At 55.1% G+C, this 17,479-nt stretch overlaps 3 protein-coding genes across 3 annotated transcripts; 2 read left to right on the forward strand and 1 right to left on the reverse strand.

Moving 5' to 3' along the window:
• The first annotated feature begins 349 nt into the window (after nt 1-349).
• NDUFA11 (NADH:ubiquinone oxidoreductase subunit A11) lies at nt 350-4,554 on the forward strand. Its single transcript, XM_076359314.1, has 4 exons — nt 350-470; nt 632-724; nt 3,169-3,291; nt 4,361-4,554. The coding sequence occupies exons 1-4, from the start codon at nt 389-391 to the stop codon at nt 4,471-4,473; spliced, it is 411 nt and encodes a 136-aa protein (XP_076215429.1). The 5' UTR covers nt 350-388; the 3' UTR covers nt 4,474-4,554.
• Nucleotides 4,555-6,571: 2,017 nt separating this feature from the next.
• On the forward strand, nt 6,572-10,897 carry KLHL33 (kelch like family member 33). The gene is made up of 5 exons (XM_076359218.1): nt 6,572-6,627; nt 7,149-7,676; nt 7,934-8,867; nt 9,271-9,441; nt 10,023-10,897. Exons 2-5 carry the CDS (start codon nt 7,154-7,156, stop codon nt 10,597-10,599), a joined length of 2,205 nt encoding a protein of 734 aa, XP_076215333.1. The 5' UTR covers nt 6,572-6,627; nt 7,149-7,153; the 3' UTR covers nt 10,600-10,897.
• A 2,344-nt stretch (nt 10,898-13,241) lies between these two features.
• On the reverse strand, nt 13,242-17,441 carry GP1BA (glycoprotein Ib platelet subunit alpha). The gene is made up of 2 exons (XM_076359076.1): nt 16,869-17,441; nt 13,242-15,783 (listed from the first exon to the last, which is right to left on the reverse strand). The coding sequence occupies exons 1-2, from the start codon at nt 16,968-16,970 to the stop codon at nt 13,615-13,617; spliced, it is 2,271 nt and encodes a 756-aa protein (XP_076215191.1). The 5' UTR covers nt 16,971-17,441; the 3' UTR covers nt 13,242-13,614.
• Nucleotides 17,442-17,479: the final 38 nt, after the last annotated feature.

The raw sequence follows: 17,479 nt of genomic DNA on the forward strand, positions 1-17,479 counted from the left end.
ACTCAAGCACCCGCCAGCTGGAGGCAGGACATCCGACCTGCCAGTGACAGCCACGGCAGAATGAGGTTCCTGGCCCAGGGATCGCGCCGTGCTGAGCTGATAACGGTGTTTCCAGCACCAGCTCAGCTCGGGAGGATGCCGTTCACTCAGCGTGTACCGGGGGCCTGTTCACCGCCGGAGGAGGCCCCAGCTCAGGCAGACCCGGGCCCCCGTAGGCCCCGGCCCCGGCACACCGCAGGCCCCGCCCGGCCCCGGCAGACCGCAGGCCCCGGCCCCCCGCCGGGCGAGGAGGGCGGCGCGGCGCTGACATGGCGGCCGGGGCGGGGCGGTGCCGCGCCGCCCTCTCGCGAGAGCGCGCCGGTGCTCGCGCCCGTGCTGTTGCGGCGCCATGGCGGGCTACTGGGACGGCCCCGAGGGCGAGGAGTGCCCGCGCCGCACCTGGCTCACCACTCGCGTCGGCGCCGCCGCGGGTGAGGGGGGGGGGGGTCGGGAGGGCGGCGGCGAAGCGGGGCCCGGGCGGTTACGAGGCGGTACCGACGGGAGCCGGCGGTGGCGGCCCGGCTGGGCGCGACGGCGGGAGCCCTGGCACCGCCGGCGGGGCTGCGCTGACTGACGCCGTCCTGTGTTGCAGGCCTGGTCGGTACCGCCTACCGCATTATACTGCTGCAGCCCGGCTCGGCCCTGGCCGCCTTGCAGATGGCAGCCGCGGACAGCGTCACCATGGGTAAGGGCCCGGGGCCTCCGTCCCCTCCAGCCGGCCGTGGCGGTGCCTCGCGGGCGGGCGCTTCCGCATCGGTCGGTCCCCTGGGCCGCCCTGCTCTGCCGCGGCACGGGCGGCCTCCGGTGAGGCCTCCTGGCTCAGCCTCCGCCTTCACCTGCGACTCGGTGCTCGGCATTGGTTGTTCCTCCTCCGCAGGCCTCGAGGGCAGGTGGTTATTTAAGGATGGAAGCCAAGAGCCAGAATGCTAACGTGACTTGAAAGAAGTGCAAAGCTTTACAGCTGGTATTTCCTTTTGCTGTATTTCCTCTAACACACTGCTTATTTGTATGTCAAATAGGGATAGCACAGCACAGCATAGAATGGAACGGTTATTCACACCTGGATAATGTAATACCAGTAATCATATGGGCGATGGCAAAAGAAACTCCTGAATTAATGCTTGAGACAGAAGAACATTTGTGTCAGCTCAGGCTGAAGGTGCATCTGAGGCAGTCTCTGCCTCCCACGTTCTTTATTTAAAGCCATGTTGTTTATTTAAAGTTTAGGTAATGCATTTTTTGCAGTCTAAAGTAAAAGGTACACATTATCAGTATTTGCAAAACAGCTAGTTTCTGGGCAAAAGTATAGTGGAAGCAAACTCGTCTTAGTCGTTTACTTCATCTGTTTAGGCATTGCACTTAATAAATCACTCTTGCTGAAGAGCAAACACAATGTTTTTGATGGCAAAAGGAAAATAAATGTAGGGTTTTTCCCATCATGCTGTATAGCCAAGAGGAAACCACTCAGTTGTCCTAAATTGTCTGTGTTTTGCAAGAGAAAGTGGTCACTGAAGAGGTAGACAGGGAACTGAGGGGGCTATTCCAGGTGCAGATCCGCAAGGCTGAAGCTCCCCCAGCCCCTTGGCAAGCACACAGTTTTCTTCTCACCAAACTCATCTAGTTTTTCAGTCTGATTTAATGTTTTACGCCACCTCTGTCTTTCCCCGTGCGCTACTGCTCTGAACTGGAAGCTAGTTCACAAGCTTCACAATCTGGACTGATCTGCATTTTTGAGTTGTTCAACTCTAAAGCAGGACCTGGAATCTCCTGTAATGAGTTGAGCCATAAAAGGTCATTATAGTGGACCAGATAATGTAACCAATTATGATTTCAATAAATCCCGTAATCCTAAACCAGCATATTGAATCCTTTCACCAGCTCTCGCACCTGAGGAAGGGCTTATCCTGTCCGCTGTTAAGGGGCCAGAACTTGTGGTCTGAAGCCATGTGTTTTACCTACAGACTCCTTGGTCCAAAGCAGGGAAGCTGAAATACAGTCTTCGGTCTGTGGGTTTTGTTTCTTCAGTGCTCTTTTCAGTTGATTTTAGGATCAGCATAATTGCATTTGCTGCTGAAAAACTGCAGAGGTTTGTAACATGAGCTTGTGGTTTACTAGTTTACCACAGAGATTGAAAATTTTTATCCTGGACATTTTTGTTGGTCCCAAGAAAGATTAATTGAAATCTGCAGATGGTGCCTGGTAGCCAGTTTCACATTTCATGATCAAGAACCTGTATTACAAACAAAGAAAACCTTTTAGTGTATTTGCTTGACACAGCTATTTGCCAAACTTTTCAGTTACATAGATGTAGGGTCTGATGAGCTGAGGTATGTAATTCAGTGGACAAGACAATGCTACTTTGCAATTTCTTAATTCAATATATGAAATCAATTTACAAAATCAAAATCAGTTTACAAAAAGAATAATTTACAAACTCAATCCATTTTTCTACTATCCAAAAATCATTGCAAGCCCCAGGCAGAGGAGTAAAGTGCCGGGACAAACCGACCTTAAGGAGAGCAGAGCTGTCTGAGTGTCTCTGCCTGAAGCCCTGTGAGGCTGGATTCACAAGGACTTGTGAGCTGAGTTTCAGCACGGAGCCCAAACAGAGCTCTCCTATTTCCTACGCCCTGGGGAAACGTGCTACAGAGAAACCTGCTTCTCTTCTCTTACCTCCTGGCTGCTGGGGGCTGCCCCATTGCCTCACCTGGAGGGGTTCTTATTAAGTCTGAGCTTAGTTATTAAACCAAGCTGGATGCGGTGGCATTTGTCCGTAGCCATTTGAACGCGCCTGCCTTGTGTGCTGGCACACAGCAGGGTTCCTGGGGATCCAGCTAACTGCTGAGCTGGACCTGCTTGCACGGAACCTGCGTGGCACAGAGGTGGCTGCATGGCTGGAGTGGAGGAGGTACCAGAAGGAACCAGATGGGACTTCATAATGCTGAGTCTCACCATAATGGCTATGATATGATGCCCCTGGGTAATCGAAAGCTGATCTTGCTTCATTTTCCTTTTTTCTCCCAGAGGAACTGTTGTACGACACCGTGCGTCTCAAAAATGTGCTTTGTACGTATGTAATTCTCAGTTCCTTGAGGGGTTTTGTTTTGGTTTTTTACCTCTTGTTTACAGCTACACTAGGAGCTGTGTTTGGCTTAACTACCTGCCTCAGTGCCCAAATCCGAGAGGAACCAGAGGATCCCTTGAACTATTTCATAGGAGGCTGCGTAACAGGAGCTGTCTTAGGTGCAAGAGGTAAATGTGGATAATGCCTGTAATGAAATGAGCCCTCTCTGGTTTTAGAAACCTTTCTGTTAGGGAGAAATGTGAAATAATCCTGATGTCAGGCTTATTTGGTAAAGATTCATCTCAGCATGTGAATTCCATTACATGCCAGTTTCGTTGACATGCCATTGTACAGGTCTGCTAAAATAAATACTGCTACGGAAGGAGACCAGAGATAGAGCTGACCCAGTACTGCCAGTTAGAACTACCCGTTATAACTTGAAATTGCAGGGTATGAAAAATGTAATTGTGGAAATCCATGTTTTCTTGGCCACAAATGGGATTTATTTTACATGGAAAATAGAATCTAACATCTGCCTTGTGACTTCTTCATGCACTCTGAGGGACAAGCTGTATCTTGCTGCTGTTGCTGCTATGGCACCTCGTCAGGCTAGATTAGCTCCTGCAGATATTTATACAGCTCTGTTTTTTCTAGGCATTTTCAGACTCAGTGTTAAAGATGTGTGGGATTTATTTAAATTGTAATTGTGGTGAAATAGAATTTATCTTTACTTTTCCTAGTTGCTGAGCTGATGAGAATTGGAAGCAGCAATTGTTATTTTTGTCACTGAAATAAGCAATTTAAGTTTGCCTATGTAAGGAGACGAGGTAGTGGATTATAGAAACTGATACTTCAAACAGCAAGCTAAAAGCATGAGAAAACTTAATTTAAAAAAAGATCACTTTTCTGATTTCTCTTGGCAAACAATGTTACTGATGGTGAAGGGACTGTGAGTAGTTCATGGAAAAATTGCAGTCTGTAAGGAAAAATGTCTTTACTGAAAGAGTGGTGAAACATTGGAACAGGCTGCCCAGGGAAGTGGTGGAGTCCCCATCCCTGGAAGTATTTAAAAGACGAGTAGATGAGGCGCTTAGGGACATGGTTTAGTGGGCATGGGGGTGTTGGGTTGACGGTTGGACTCGATGATCTTAGAGGTCTTTTCCAACCTCAATGATTCTATGATTCTATGATTCTATGATCTAGTGTATAGTACTTGTGCCCTAATAGATCTTTTATTGTTTGATTTGTTTTTTCCAGCTCACAGTTACATGACTGGTACCACTGCATGTTTGGGGTTTGGAATTACTGCTGCTCTAATGAAGATAGGTAACAAGGAGGGCTGGAGGCTGACGGGACCTCCCAAGCTGTAAATGTAGCCTTTCCTCCCTGCAAGCTGTCTTTTGAATGTTGTATGTAATAAGACGTTGTGTAATAAAGATACTGTCAAATCAGCAGTTGTCGCAACGTTTTGACATCGTCTGGCTGTTTACAGTGTTGGGGCTGAGACGCAAAACAGGTGGAGCCGTTGGAGAGGAAGCTTCGATCTGCTTCTCCTGCTGAGATTTCTTTTTCATGCACAAGTCACTTTGCCTCCGTGTCTGTTGCGCACGCAAGCTTGAGGGGTACACTTACCGTTTTCAGTCTGGTCTTTTAGGGGTTCTTCTTGTAGTTTCAAGTGGGTCCTGCAGGATTTTTTGGCAAGGATTGGGATTGCACTGCACTGAGACCATCAGTAAGGGTTTGGAGTCAAAACTTCTGAAGAAGTGCTTGGCTCTAGGTTGAGGATTAGGAATTTGGGGTGGGGGATATAGATTGCCCACAAGGTGTTCGGGAGCCTGGGGACTTTCTCTGATAAGCATTTAAGGAAGTCTAGAGCCCACAACTGCAGGGTTAGAATTGGGGAATAGCTGAGGTTGGAAGGGACCCCTGGAGATCTTCCTGCTCAAAGTTGGAGCAGGTTGCTCAGGGCTGTGTCCAGCTGAATTTTCTGCGTGCAAACTGAAGCACGTCCAGCAAAGCCACCAAGAAGGTGTAGAGGGTTGAGACACAGGATGCGTGATGAGGGGTGAGGGGAACTGCATCATTCAGCCTGGAGAAAAGAAGGTCAAGGGCTGATGTAATACCATTTTGGTTAGAGAAAAGGCAGGCTCAGGTGCTCAGTAAAGGATGAGAAATAACAAGCACAAGTTGCAGAAAGGGAAATTCTAACTAGATAGAAGGAAAAAAAAATCTCACAGTTGTGGTAGGTAAGTGCTGGAAAATGGACTTGGAAAGGCTGTGAAATCGTCATCTTTGGGGACACAGAATTCAACCAGACACATGGGACTATGAGGGTACAGGGACAGGACATTTGGGGACGGGGATATGAGTTAATAGAGACAGGGAATATGGGCACTAGGGGAAGCAGGGATGTGGGATAGGGGAACACAGGGAGGTGTGAGGGGAGGGGACAGGAGATAGGGGAACTGGAGACAAGGGGATTGAGGGACCCAAGGACAGCAGAGGAGGGGACAGAGCGACACAGGGGGACGCACGGTCACAACCATGGCAGGCTGTGCTGCTCTCTGGTGTGTGCTCTCTGTGGGCCGGTGGGAGTCCCAGGGGGGTGCAGGATGGTTCTGGGAGTGCTTGGGGCTGGGTCAAGGGGCTGGTGTCCCCATGTGCTTCCTGGCACCAGGGCTGGGGGCCCCCGGCTCTTTGGTGCAGGGGTCAGAGGGGCTGGGCTCCAGTTCAGGAGCACAATGGGTGGGTGGGGGGGTCACCCCCCATGGGGCTGGGAGAGCAGGGGGTTTGTTTCTCTCTCACCCAAGGACTTTTGAGGGGGGCCCTGCTTCACCCTGGGCTCTTGAGGTGAGCAAGGTTTGGGGGTGGTCTGATGGGCCAGAGAGCCCCAACAGGACCTGCTCAGGGTAACCCAGGTTTTTCAGCCCTGCCTGTACCTTCCCGCTGCCTGATAGGGGAAAAAACTCCCGGCAGCTTCCACCCGCCCCACTGCCTGTCCTCAGGGAACGTGGGTGTCCCCGCCACCCCATCCCAGGGCTCCAGGGCCTTGGACCTCCCTCCGCCTGGGCCTCTCCCAGCTCCCGGCCGTGGCCACGTGTCCTGTCTGGGCTATAATTACCCAGGCACATTCCCGGGGGGTCACAGGAGCTTTCCGGAGCGGCGGCAGGCGGTAAGGGGGGACAAGTGCGTGGCATGGCACAGTGCGGCATGCCGCGCAGCAATGCAGGACACAGCATATGGCATGCACCACGCCGGGTTGCAAAGCGTGTGGCCTGAGCAAGGACACGCGACACCGTGCAAACACAGCGAGCAACACGTGAGGTGCCACTCGTGACGGGGCAGGGGGGGCGACAGCGTGCAGCGCACCGTGGTGTGACAGTGTGCTGCACGAGGATCAGCACACCCCAACAGTAAGCAGTGCAAGAGGGCACATGACGTGCAACGTCACACGCAACTCGCAGTGCAATGCATTGCAACAGGTGACAGGCAGCGCACAGCAGCCACTGCCGTGCACCAAACAGGTGGGACAGGCGGCTTCGCCGGGGAGCTGTTCTGGGGACCAGCGGCTTTGCTACTGTTGGAGCACCAGTAGTTTCGACTATGGGGCAATGGTTGGGGAAGGGCTTGGTGGCTTCTGCTACAGGGCGGAGGGTTTGATGGGGGACAGTGGACTGAGCTATGGGGCTGTGGCTTTCAGTTGGGGCAGCAGCATTGGCTGTGGGTCGGTAGCTTCATCCTGAGGGTTCAGCAGTGAGGCAGATGAGGGACATCAGCCTCAGCTATGAGGCAGCAACATGGTCTGTTGGACTCACCTATGGGGCTGTGGTTTTGCCAAGGGTCATTAAATTCAGCTATGGGGCAGTAGCAGTTCCTGGTGGCCTCAGCTATGGGGTAGAGGCTTTGGCGATGGATCCAGTGGCTTTCACTGTGGGGCAGTGCCAGTAGCAGGACCCCGTGTACCCAGCCAGGACTCCTGCTGTGGGCCAGAAGCTCTGGCTATGGAGACAGCACCCTGACCCCCCTGATCCGTGTGTTCCCACAGGCAAGATGTGGGTTGCAGAGGGGCCGGCCCCAGCCCAGTGGAGCCTGCGGGATGGGGCCCACGCTGGACACTTCCTGGCCACCGCCGACCACCTCCGCACCGCAGGACAGCTGGTGGATGTGGCTGTGGGCCCGGAGGGCGATGTGGCCCATGCCGTGGTCCTGGCCTCCATCAGCTCCTTCTTCCTCCACTTCCTGGAGGACAGGACCAGAGAGCTGCGCCAGAGCCCCCCACCCCATGTCCCGCTGCCTCCTGGGGCCACGCTATGGGGCTGGCGGGCCGTGCTGGCCTTTGCCTATGGAGGAACTGTGCCCCATGGCCGGGAGAAGGAGGTAGAGGAGGCCGCCCAGGCCCTGGGAGCCCCCCGAGTGGTGGCCGCCTGTGCCCCACGGCTGGAGAGTGATCCCCAGGAGGGGGGTCCCAAGCCCCTGGAGGAGCAGTGGAAGACGCTAAGAGCCATGGAGCAACTCCATGCCAGTGGCCTGGGCTGTGACCTCCAGCTCCGGGCAGGGGACGAGGTCATCCCAGGTGAGCTGGGGGTGGGGGTCCCCCGGGAGGGCCTGGGAAGGGGGCAGGGCATGCTGGGACAGCTGGGTCCCCTAGCAGGGATGCTGGGGGCTGAGGCTCCAGGTGGGGATGAGGAGATAGAGGTGCCCATGGGGCTGGTCCCCTCAGGAGAGCTGGGGGTTTGGGAGGGGGGAGGGCCAGGACACCTGGGTTCCCAGAGGGCTGCATGGTGCAAAGGGTCCCCTGCTGCCCACACCATTCTTCCTCCTTCCCCCTAGTTCAGCGCCTGGCTCTGAGCTGCTCCTGTGACTTCTTCCGGGCCCTCTTCACTTGCCCCATGCGGGAGGCCACCCACAACCCCACCGTCCCGCTGGCCACGGGGCTGTCCCCAGCCGAGCTGCGCCTCCTCCTGTCCTTCGCCTACACAGGGGCTGTGGCAGGGCCGTGGCCCGCAGTCCTGGAGGCAGCTGAGACCTCCCTGCGCTACCAGGCCTGGGGGCTCCTCACCCTCTGCCTGGATGTTTTCACCCATGGCCTGACCCCAGAAACTGGCCTGGATGTGCTGGCCTTTGCTGTGGCTTATGGGCTGGCCCAGGTGGCCCGTGTAGCAGAGGACTACATCTTGGCCACCTTCCCCAGCGTGGCGGCCACACCAGCCTTCCTGGATCTTCCTGCACATCTTCTCATCCGCCTCCTCCGCTCTGATGGTCTCAATGTCCTCTATGAACTAGAGGCTTTGGAAGCAGCATCCCGGTGGCTTATGGCCAATGGAGATGGCCAAGAGGATCTAGCCAAGGAAGTCCTGTCATCTGTTCGCTTTGCCCTCATGTCTGGCCAGGAGCTGAAGAAGGTCCGATCAGTGACTGCAGGGGTAGCTGACCCAAAGGTCCTCCACGAGCTTGTGGTAGCAAGTTTGGCCCCCATGGCCCAGCTGCCATGCCGGGTGCGTTCCCTGCAAGAGGTGCTGGTGGTTTGTGGTGGAGAGAAACTGACGGCCAACCTGGCTGCCCGGAAGCCCAGCAGACACCTCTGGTTTGCCCACTGCTACCGCAGTGCTGTGGGGCTGGTGAAGCAGGTGGAGTGGCGGCCACTGGGGCACTTACCTGATGGCCCACGCTTCCGCCATGCTGTAGCTGTGGTGGGCAACATCCTCTATGTCCTGGGTGGAAAGCACTACTACGGGGTCCATGATACCCTGGCCAGTGTCTACAGGTGAGGGCTACAGAGGACCTAGAGGTGGGATCAGAGGAGGTGTTGGTGGAGCTAGAGCTGCCCCATGGACCCAAGGTGTTGTGGCACTGCAGTTGGGTCAAGTGGCCCCAAGGCATTCGGGGATTGGTTGGGTGTAGGACTGGGAGGTGCCCTTTGACTCTGGGATGTTACAGGCTTTTTGGGGATAGGGCAGGGAGGCTCCTATCTGGAGATGCCTCAGGGCATTATGGGTTTGCTATTGCCCAGAAAGGAGAGGATATTCCCACGCAAGGGGACTATGTGGCCCCAAGGCATTATGGGATTGGCTGGTTGTAGGTGGGTTGTTGCCCTCAGTGGTGCCAACATTACCTTATGACATCGTAGATAACAGGTAGTTTCTTGCCTCTTTACCTCTCAAACACAGGTATCAGCCTATGGATGATTCCTGGGAGCGCCTGGCCAGCATGACCTGTGGGCGGAGCTACTTTGCCGCTGTGGCACTTGGGGATTTCATCTATGCCCTGGGGGGCAGCTCGGGGGAGCTCTACTGCACAGACACTGTGGAGCGCTATGACCTGGCCAATGACACCTGGAGGTGAGACCACTCTACGTGGCCACCTGCTTTCCTCTGCCCTAGCAGCCCCTTGCATTGGCCAGCGGTGCCCATTGAGTGGTCTTTGGGTCACTGAGCCTCCAATGGACAATGGGCCTACAGTGGCCTTTGGAAGAGGTCTACTGGGTGTTGAGCAACCATGTCCCTTGGAGGTCATTGGGTGTTGGCCAGTGGTGCCTATTGGGTGGTGAATGAGTTTTTGGCCAACAGTATTCACTGAGGGTCTGTTGGCCATCTGCCAATAAGATGAATCATTTAAACATCTTCCAGCTATGTTCATTGGGTGCTCTGTTGGTTGTTGGCCAATATTGTCCATTAGGGAGTCCACTGTGGGTTGACCAATAGTGTCTTTTGGGGTCTACAAAGTCTTGAACAGTGATGGCCCTTGGGCATCCATTATCTGTTAGCTGATGCTGCCCACTGGGGCTCATTGGGTGTTGGCCAGCGTTGACTGCTGAGCAGTCAATGGAGCCATGGCTCACTGGGAAACTCCTGGGCAGGCAGTCACCATGGGGCAGCCCTGCTTAACCTGCCCTTCACCCTCTCCCTCTCTCCTTGCCTAGGAGGTGCCAGCCCCTGCCGATGGCTCTGTGCGGGCATGCAGCGAGTGCCTTGGATGGTGCCCTCTACGTGTCAGGGGGGTGTGATGAGGCATGCCAGTGCCAGGCAGCCATGCTGCGCTACATCCCAGGTGCGCCTGCCATGCTCCTGGCCCCCATGAATGGCCAGCGAGCTGGGCACATCATGGAGGAGGCGGGTGGGCAGCTCTATGTGGCTGGGGGGCTGTGCCAGCGGGATGGGCAGGCTGGCTACAGGGACCAGCTGGCCTTTGAGGTCTACAGCCCCAAGCTGGACATCTGGGTCCTCCTCAGCCCCTTGCCCCATGCCCATGTAGTTGGGGGCGCAGCTGTGCTGGGGGGGGAGCTGCTCGTACTGGGAGGGTACAGTCATGAGACCTACCGGGACACCCACTTGATCCACGCCTACCAGCCAGGCACCCGGCGCTGGATCACCCGGGGCACCTTGCCCCATGCCTATACTGACCTCCAGGCTTGTGTCCTCACTGTACCCCGTGCCTTGCGTGGCCCCAACTGCCTTGAGGATCCCTCAAGATCACCTGACACCCCCAATAATACTTAGGGGGGGGCCTTAAAAGCTCTGCACCCCATACTGGGATCCCCAGCTAGCATCCATGGGCATCTCTATGGGACAAAATCGCCCCCAGATCCTTTCCCCACAATGGGTTCCTCCTGTGGTTTCCGGCAACCCCCCACCCCCAGGGTACATGCTAGGGCATGGGGGACACAAAGACTCCCCATACTGCAACCCTGTGCCTCCAGGAATACTCACTCCCCTGCCCTGACCCTTTCACTAGGCAATGGGGCTCCCCCAATTTCCCCCCACTCTTGGGTTGAATAAAAGTGGCTCCTGAACTGCCCATCTGGGTCTTCTTGTTTCTGCTGGGGATCCCAGACATCCAGGTGCTTCTCGCAAGGAACAGGAGGAGAGCAGGAGACCAATGGCCTGAGTGTCCTGGATGGGTGGTGGTGGGGACCAGGATTGCCTGGATTCCTGGGTCCCCTGGGGAGGGGTGGGTGGAGGGCACTGGGGCTCTGGGTGCCTGTGTTCACTGGGCATGGGGGAGGGTGTGCGTGTGTCTAGGGATTGAGAGGTCTTGGGGTGCATGGAGGATCCTGAGGGAATAGGAGAGTCCTGGGGGTGCCAGGGTTTTGGGGTAGATGGCAGGGTAGATGAGGGCACTGGGGGGTCCCAGGGGCTCTGGGCTTCCTAGGTGGTTCTGGGAGGTCTTGGCTTCCTGGAGTGAACTGGAGTGCTTGTTGTGTGGAGAGATGGGAGAATCCTACAGATGACTTGGAAGGAGAGGCAGAGGTAATGGGGATTCTGAGAGATATTGCGGTACCAGTGGTACCTTTGGGGAGGGAATTGAGGGTCCTGGGATGTGTAGGGGAGGGTTGTAAGTTCTCATGGCTCCCCAAAACAGCATTTTAGATGTGGGCTAATGAGCACTGAGTAGAGGGGGATAATCGCTTTCCCTTGGTCTACTGGCTATGCTCCTGTTAACACAGCCCAGGCTTCTGTTGCTGTCTGCTGCCAGGGTGCACTGCTGGATCTTGTTCACCTTTCTGTCGACCAAGACACACAGGTCCTTTTCCGTAGCTCTGCTCCCCAGCCAGTCTGTCCCCCGCTGGCACTGTTGTGGTCTTCCTTCCAAGGTACAGGACTTTGCATTTGTGCTTGTTGACTTTCATCAGGTTTCTGTCAACACATTTCTCCAGGGTGAATGGTGCTCCCTGAATGGTGGTCCTGTTGGAAGCATACGAACTGATCCCTCCCAACCTGGTGTCATCTGCCAACACGATAAAAGCACATTTGGTTGCCTCCTCTGTGTCATTGATAAAGATGTTAAACAGAAGAGTTTCCAGCACAGCCCCGTGTGGTACTCCACGTTACCAGCAGCCAAGTATAATCCATTAACCACTAGCCACTGGTCCTGACCTTCACACCACTTTTTACCTGTCCAATTCTCCAGCCATTCAGAGCTTGATGGCCTAACTTGGATGCCATGACATTGTGAGAGAAGTGTCAAAAGGAAGTCAAAGCTCCTTGAGAGGTGAGAGCTGATGCATGCTGCCCCACCACAGAGCCTAAGCACAAGAATGTGAGAAATAGCACTGTTACAAAACAAGAAAAGTCATCCTTAATCAGCAACATTGCTATATAAGACCAGAAGGGGCTGGAAAATGTCCCAAGATGTAGTAGAAGTATCTGATAAAGAAAAAAAAAAAAATCAATGTAAAGAAAAAGTTCAAACTCAAGTAATAGGGCTCTCTGGGGTCTCCTCAAGGCCGCCCATGTGTCCCTTGGATGCTCTGAGGGTATCTGAGGTCTCCTGGGCTGTTGCAGTCATCTCTAGAGTTGTTCAGAGGGATTCTGGGTCAAATTTGGGGTCTCTGGGACTGTTCCTGTTGTCTCAGAAAAGAGGGAGAGAGTATGGTGGGGGTCAGAGGGCAGCACCAACACACAGACAAATGCTCACAAATGCAGAGCTCACATGTCCACAGACACACTAGCACACATGAGCTTGACAAGCAGACACGCTTGCATAGAAGGATGCTCACCCCAGCTGGCCAAGCACAGGCACACGTATCCTTCTGTGGACCAATTAATTAATCTGGCAGAAGGCCTGCTGACCCACAGTAGCTGGATGATACGTTTGGGACAGTTGGAACTGGAACAGCGCTTGAGACTGCAAAAGTGTTTCATATGATCTAGTCGCTGCATTTGTGCACCAGTGTTGGGGCCTGCCGTTTGAACCCCGCCAGTGACAACCTCTGCCTCTTTCTCACACCTCCCAACATGTTTGGGTGACTTCTGCACAGGTGGTCACAAAGTTTGGCCAGCCCCTGGACATTTTGTCCTAGTGTGATCCCTTACAAGTCACATCCATCGCCCTCTGAAGCCTCCCGCCCTCCTCCCCCATTTCCAGCCATCCCACGATGGGTCATGCAGAGGCAGCGACATCTACCATTTCCTGAACTGATTATATGGCAGTGGGACATACAGTGGAATGCTTTTCCTACATGATTCAATCCCACAGTGAAGGATCATACATGTGGGGCAAAAGTCAGGAAGCTGGGTATAAGTGGACTTTTCCTCTCTGTCTTCACTATTCCAAGCACTGAAGACAATTTTGTCATTCACTGTACCCTGCCAGGACTATGGGAGGTCCAATGAAATGAAACTAGCACCCATTTGACATTTAGGCAAAGAGAATATTTATTCTATGATTAACAACCTGGCACTGAGTTGAAAGCATAGCGAATCTTTATGATGTGCATCATTCGAACAGAAGCAGTTGGGACGCAGAGTGCAAAGTAAGCTCTGCTTTCCCACACTCACCCCGAAAGCAGGCAGTGTCAGCCCCAAACTATCAGTGACCAGTTTAGGGCATCTTCTCCCTCTGCCAAGTACCCAAGTAATCATTTCAGATCTAGAAACCTCAGAGTGCGTGAGAGTAATACTAGGGGAAGGAGCTGAATGGCTTCCTCCTGGGCAAGCAGATCTTTCCCTTGTAAAACAAGTGTACATGAAGCAGAGCCATGACCCTCCATCTCTTTGAACGTACAGAAGCATTTACAAGGTGTTGCCAGCATATTTCACTCTGACATCACCAATGGCCTTGACACCCCTGTCCAGGCTGTAAGCAGAAGGGGTCCTCAGGGAGCTGAGGTTTGTGACCATCAGCTTCCTGGAGAAAGACTTGAATGAGGCATTGAGAGGACTGTGGTGGACCCACAGCTCCTTCGTGGTGCAGAAGGAGGAACTTGCAGGAGGACTGCACTGTATCCCCAGGTCTTTAATCGTGCAGTAAGTGACCTCAGGGCACAACTCTACTTCTTTGATGGTACAGAACATGGGGCGCTGGAGGGGGCTTTTGAAGCTGCTGAGATGCATCACAGGGCTTCCTGTCGACTCCCTCCACCTCAGCAGTGGATACTGCACCTCTTGGGTCTGCAGGGACTTGTGCCAGGAGGGCCGTCCCACCAGACACATCCACGCCAGCCAGCCTGCTAGAGCCAGCATGGTCAGGACCAGCAGAGCCAAGGAAGCCAGGTAGAGCACCCAGTGCAATAGGCAGCAATGCCTCAGCACCCTCTGCCCCCACTGCGGACCCTCCCCACCTGCCCGTGAGCGTAGCACAGGTACAGCTAGTCCTGGGATGGAGCATGGGCAGAGGGAGGGAGGTCCAGGTGGAGGGGAAGGTGCAGGCTGGGTGAAGTGTGTGGTGTCCAGGGGAGCTGGCGGCGTTGGGGCACGAGTGGAAAGCACGGTGGTGGAGACCACGGGTGTGGTCGACGTCAGAGGAGGAGATGAAGATCTGACAATGGAAGAGGCCTCTAGCATGGCAGTAGAAGGCACTGCTGTGGAGGCGGTGGAAAATGCGCCAGTGGACACCATGAGAGTGGCATAGGTGTTGGTAGTGCTGGTGGCAAGTGTGGTTTGGGGATGGCTGCTGGTGCTGGCAGGTCTGGTGCTCATAGTGGTTGGTAGTGAGGTGGTAGAGACAAAGGTGGCAGATCTGTGCTGGGTGCTGGCGGGAGCAGCAATGAGGACGGCGGCAGTGCTGGGGGTCTGTGTGGGTGTGACGGTGGGACTGGCTGGCGCAGGAGTGGTGGTGCTGGGAGCTCTGGTGCTTGCAGGCATCGCAGGCAAAGTGCTTGGGGTGAGGGTGGAGCTACAAGGGGTGCTGAGGGGCGGTCTTCTGGTAGCAAGGGGAGGCCAGGTAACAGCACGGGGCATGGTAGTGTGCTCTTTGGGGATGGATGGATGTGGGGGGGAGAAGGTGATCATGGTAGCTTTCTCCATCGTTTCTTCCTCATCATAGTATTCATCCTCTTCCTCCTCTTCCGCATCCCCCACGTTGCCGCAGTTGGGCTTGAAGTGGATGATGGGCTTCCGCCAATGCTCAGGGGGACTGTGGCACAGCACCTTCTCAGGGGCGACCTCCACCTTTGTCTTCTCCAGGCCTCGCTCTGGCTGATAAACACTGCCATCGTTCTGCCAGATCCAGGCCCGCAGGTAGCGCAGGTTGCAGTCACAATGCCAGGGGTTCTCAGTGAGGAAGACGTATGCGAAGAGGTGCCCCTCAGGGAAAAAGTTGGTGGGCAGGGTCTGCAGGCGGTTCCCTGAGAGCCAGAGGGTCTCCAGCTCTTGCAGATCCTGCAGCAGCTCCCTGGGGAGCTCCTCCAGGAGGTTGTCCGAGAGGTCCAAGTACTTGAGTGCCCTCAGCCCTGCAAAGGCCTCCTGGGGCAGTGTCTGTAGACGGTTCCCTCGCAGGTCCAGGTCCTGCAGCCGTGTCACAGCGCGGAAAGCCCCTGGGGCCAGCGTTGCCAGGCTGTTGTGGGCCACGGCCAGGTGGGTGAGTGCGGGCAGGCCCTGCAGGGCAGGCAGGGCTCCCAGCATGTTGCGGGAGAGGATCAGCTCCCTCAGGGATGGCAGTGGGAGCCCGGTATCCAGAGCTGCCAGCCCGTTGTCAGCCAGGTTGAGGTCCTGCAGCTGGGTGAGGGGCAGGAAGGCAGCAGTGGAGAGGGACGCCAGGCGGTTGGCATTGAGCAGCAGGATGCCCGTGTCTGCAGGCAGGTCTGGGGGCACCGCACTGAGACCCTGCCCCGTGCAGTTCACCTCCAGGAGGTCCTTGACCTTGTTCATCTCCGACGGGCAGGGCTGGCCTGGGTCGGTAGTGCTGGCTGTGGGCAGCAGAGCCGGGAGGATGAGCAGGAGCAGGGCAAGGATCCGCATGGCCTGGAGGGGAGAGCCGAGAGGTGTGGGCACAGGCAGGCACGCACCTACATGTTGCCTTTCTTCCTGCGCAAGCACCGTTCACAAAAGAGCTGGCATCCCCCACCAGACCCTCTGTGAGCCCTCTGAGCCCTGCAGCTCCTCCCTGGGAGGATGGAAGGGAGAGATGAGTTCCACACCTATTGCCAGCACCCACCCCGTCACCTTGTCCTTGAAGAGCAGCAGGCTCAGCAAGGAGACACCATCTCTGCCCTTTTGCTCACCTCATCCTCCTCTGTGGGAGGCAGAACCTGATTCACACGCCTCCTCACAGCGGTGCCTCCTCCGCTGGGGTAGCATTGCTGCCCTCACCACTGCAAAAGCAGTGGCTCCATGGTGTTCATGTCCCTGCATACCCACACTCACCCCAGCCCAGAAAAGCTGTGCGCTGGAAGAGGCTCCCTGAATATGCTCTTACCCAACGCCAGCTGAGCCCTCTACTTGATTTGGGTTCACAAGGTAGGAGCATGAATCATGTGAAAAGAGCTTCCCATGCACACACATGGCTACCCCAAGTGCCCGGCCCCAATGGACACTGCTTCCCTGGGACTCACCATGGACCCTCCAGCGTTTGCTCTCCTGCGGCTTTGCCTCCCTTGTCCGAGGACTGGGCACTGCTCTGGCGGCAGTGCTAGCGGCAGGGCTGCCCAGGCCCTCTATCAGCACGCACAGCTGTGGGAAGGGAGCTGCGGCTTCCTGAGCAGCCAAACCCATCATCTCCTGTCCTTCAGCACAGCCCTCGCTTTAACTGCGCTGCCACACCACTGTCTCCTTGGAAAAGTCTCAACCAGAGACTGGCTCCATAATTTCTTACTTCACAGTAAAGGAGGGAGGGCTGCACCCAGGAGGAGCCCTTGCATGCCCCCCTGCCCCCCAAGCCACACCTTTTTACATCCCAGGAAACGGGTCCCTTGCACAAATGTCTGCCCCTTCCTCTGCTTCAAGGCAGCTCTTTCTCAGCACGCTCTGGGCTTCTATCCTTGAGGCACCTCAACCTGGGAACTGCAGCCTAGTTGGCATACCAGTGAGAAACAGTTTCTGCACATTACCTCAGCTAGTTGTTTGTGGTGTAAACGAGGGATCCTTTCTTTCTGGCTTGCCAGGAAAAACGGGGATGGCTCTTCTGGAGAGCTGAGAGGCAGCTTTAACATTTGTGGGAGAAGCTGCAGCACAGACCAGGCAAGGAGATTAGAGGCAGAGGAAGGAGCTCGGTTTTGCAATTCCTCCTGCTGTCTGTTTCTGCAGCCGAGCTGTCGCCACTTCCCTGGCTCATAGGTCACTGCAGAGCATCTTGGACTGCGGGGCTGGAGGGTCACCCAAAAGCTGTAAGGGGAGATGCTACAGAGGAGGGGAGATATTGGTTTTCTACTGATTTTCCATTCTGTGGATTGTGGTGGGTCAACCCCTGCCACCAGCCGCTCGCCCACTGCCTCTATAGTGAGATGGGGGAGAGAACTAGAAAAGCAAAAGTGAGAAAAAAAACTTTGTAGGTCAAGATAAAGATAGTTTAATAAGTGAAGGAAAGAGAGAGAGAAAAAAATGATGCAAAAGCATTCACTCACCACCTCCCACCAGATCGATGTCCAACCAGTCCTCAAGCAATGGTACCTTGGAACTCTGCCCCATGCCCTCCCCCGCCCCCCGTTTTATTGCTGAGCAT

This window comes from Aptenodytes patagonicus, chromosome 25 (assembly GCF_965638725.1).
Source record: "Aptenodytes patagonicus chromosome 25, bAptPat1.pri.cur, whole genome shotgun sequence".
In the NCBI taxonomy this organism is placed as follows: domain Eukaryota; kingdom Metazoa; phylum Chordata; class Aves; order Sphenisciformes; family Spheniscidae; genus Aptenodytes; species Aptenodytes patagonicus.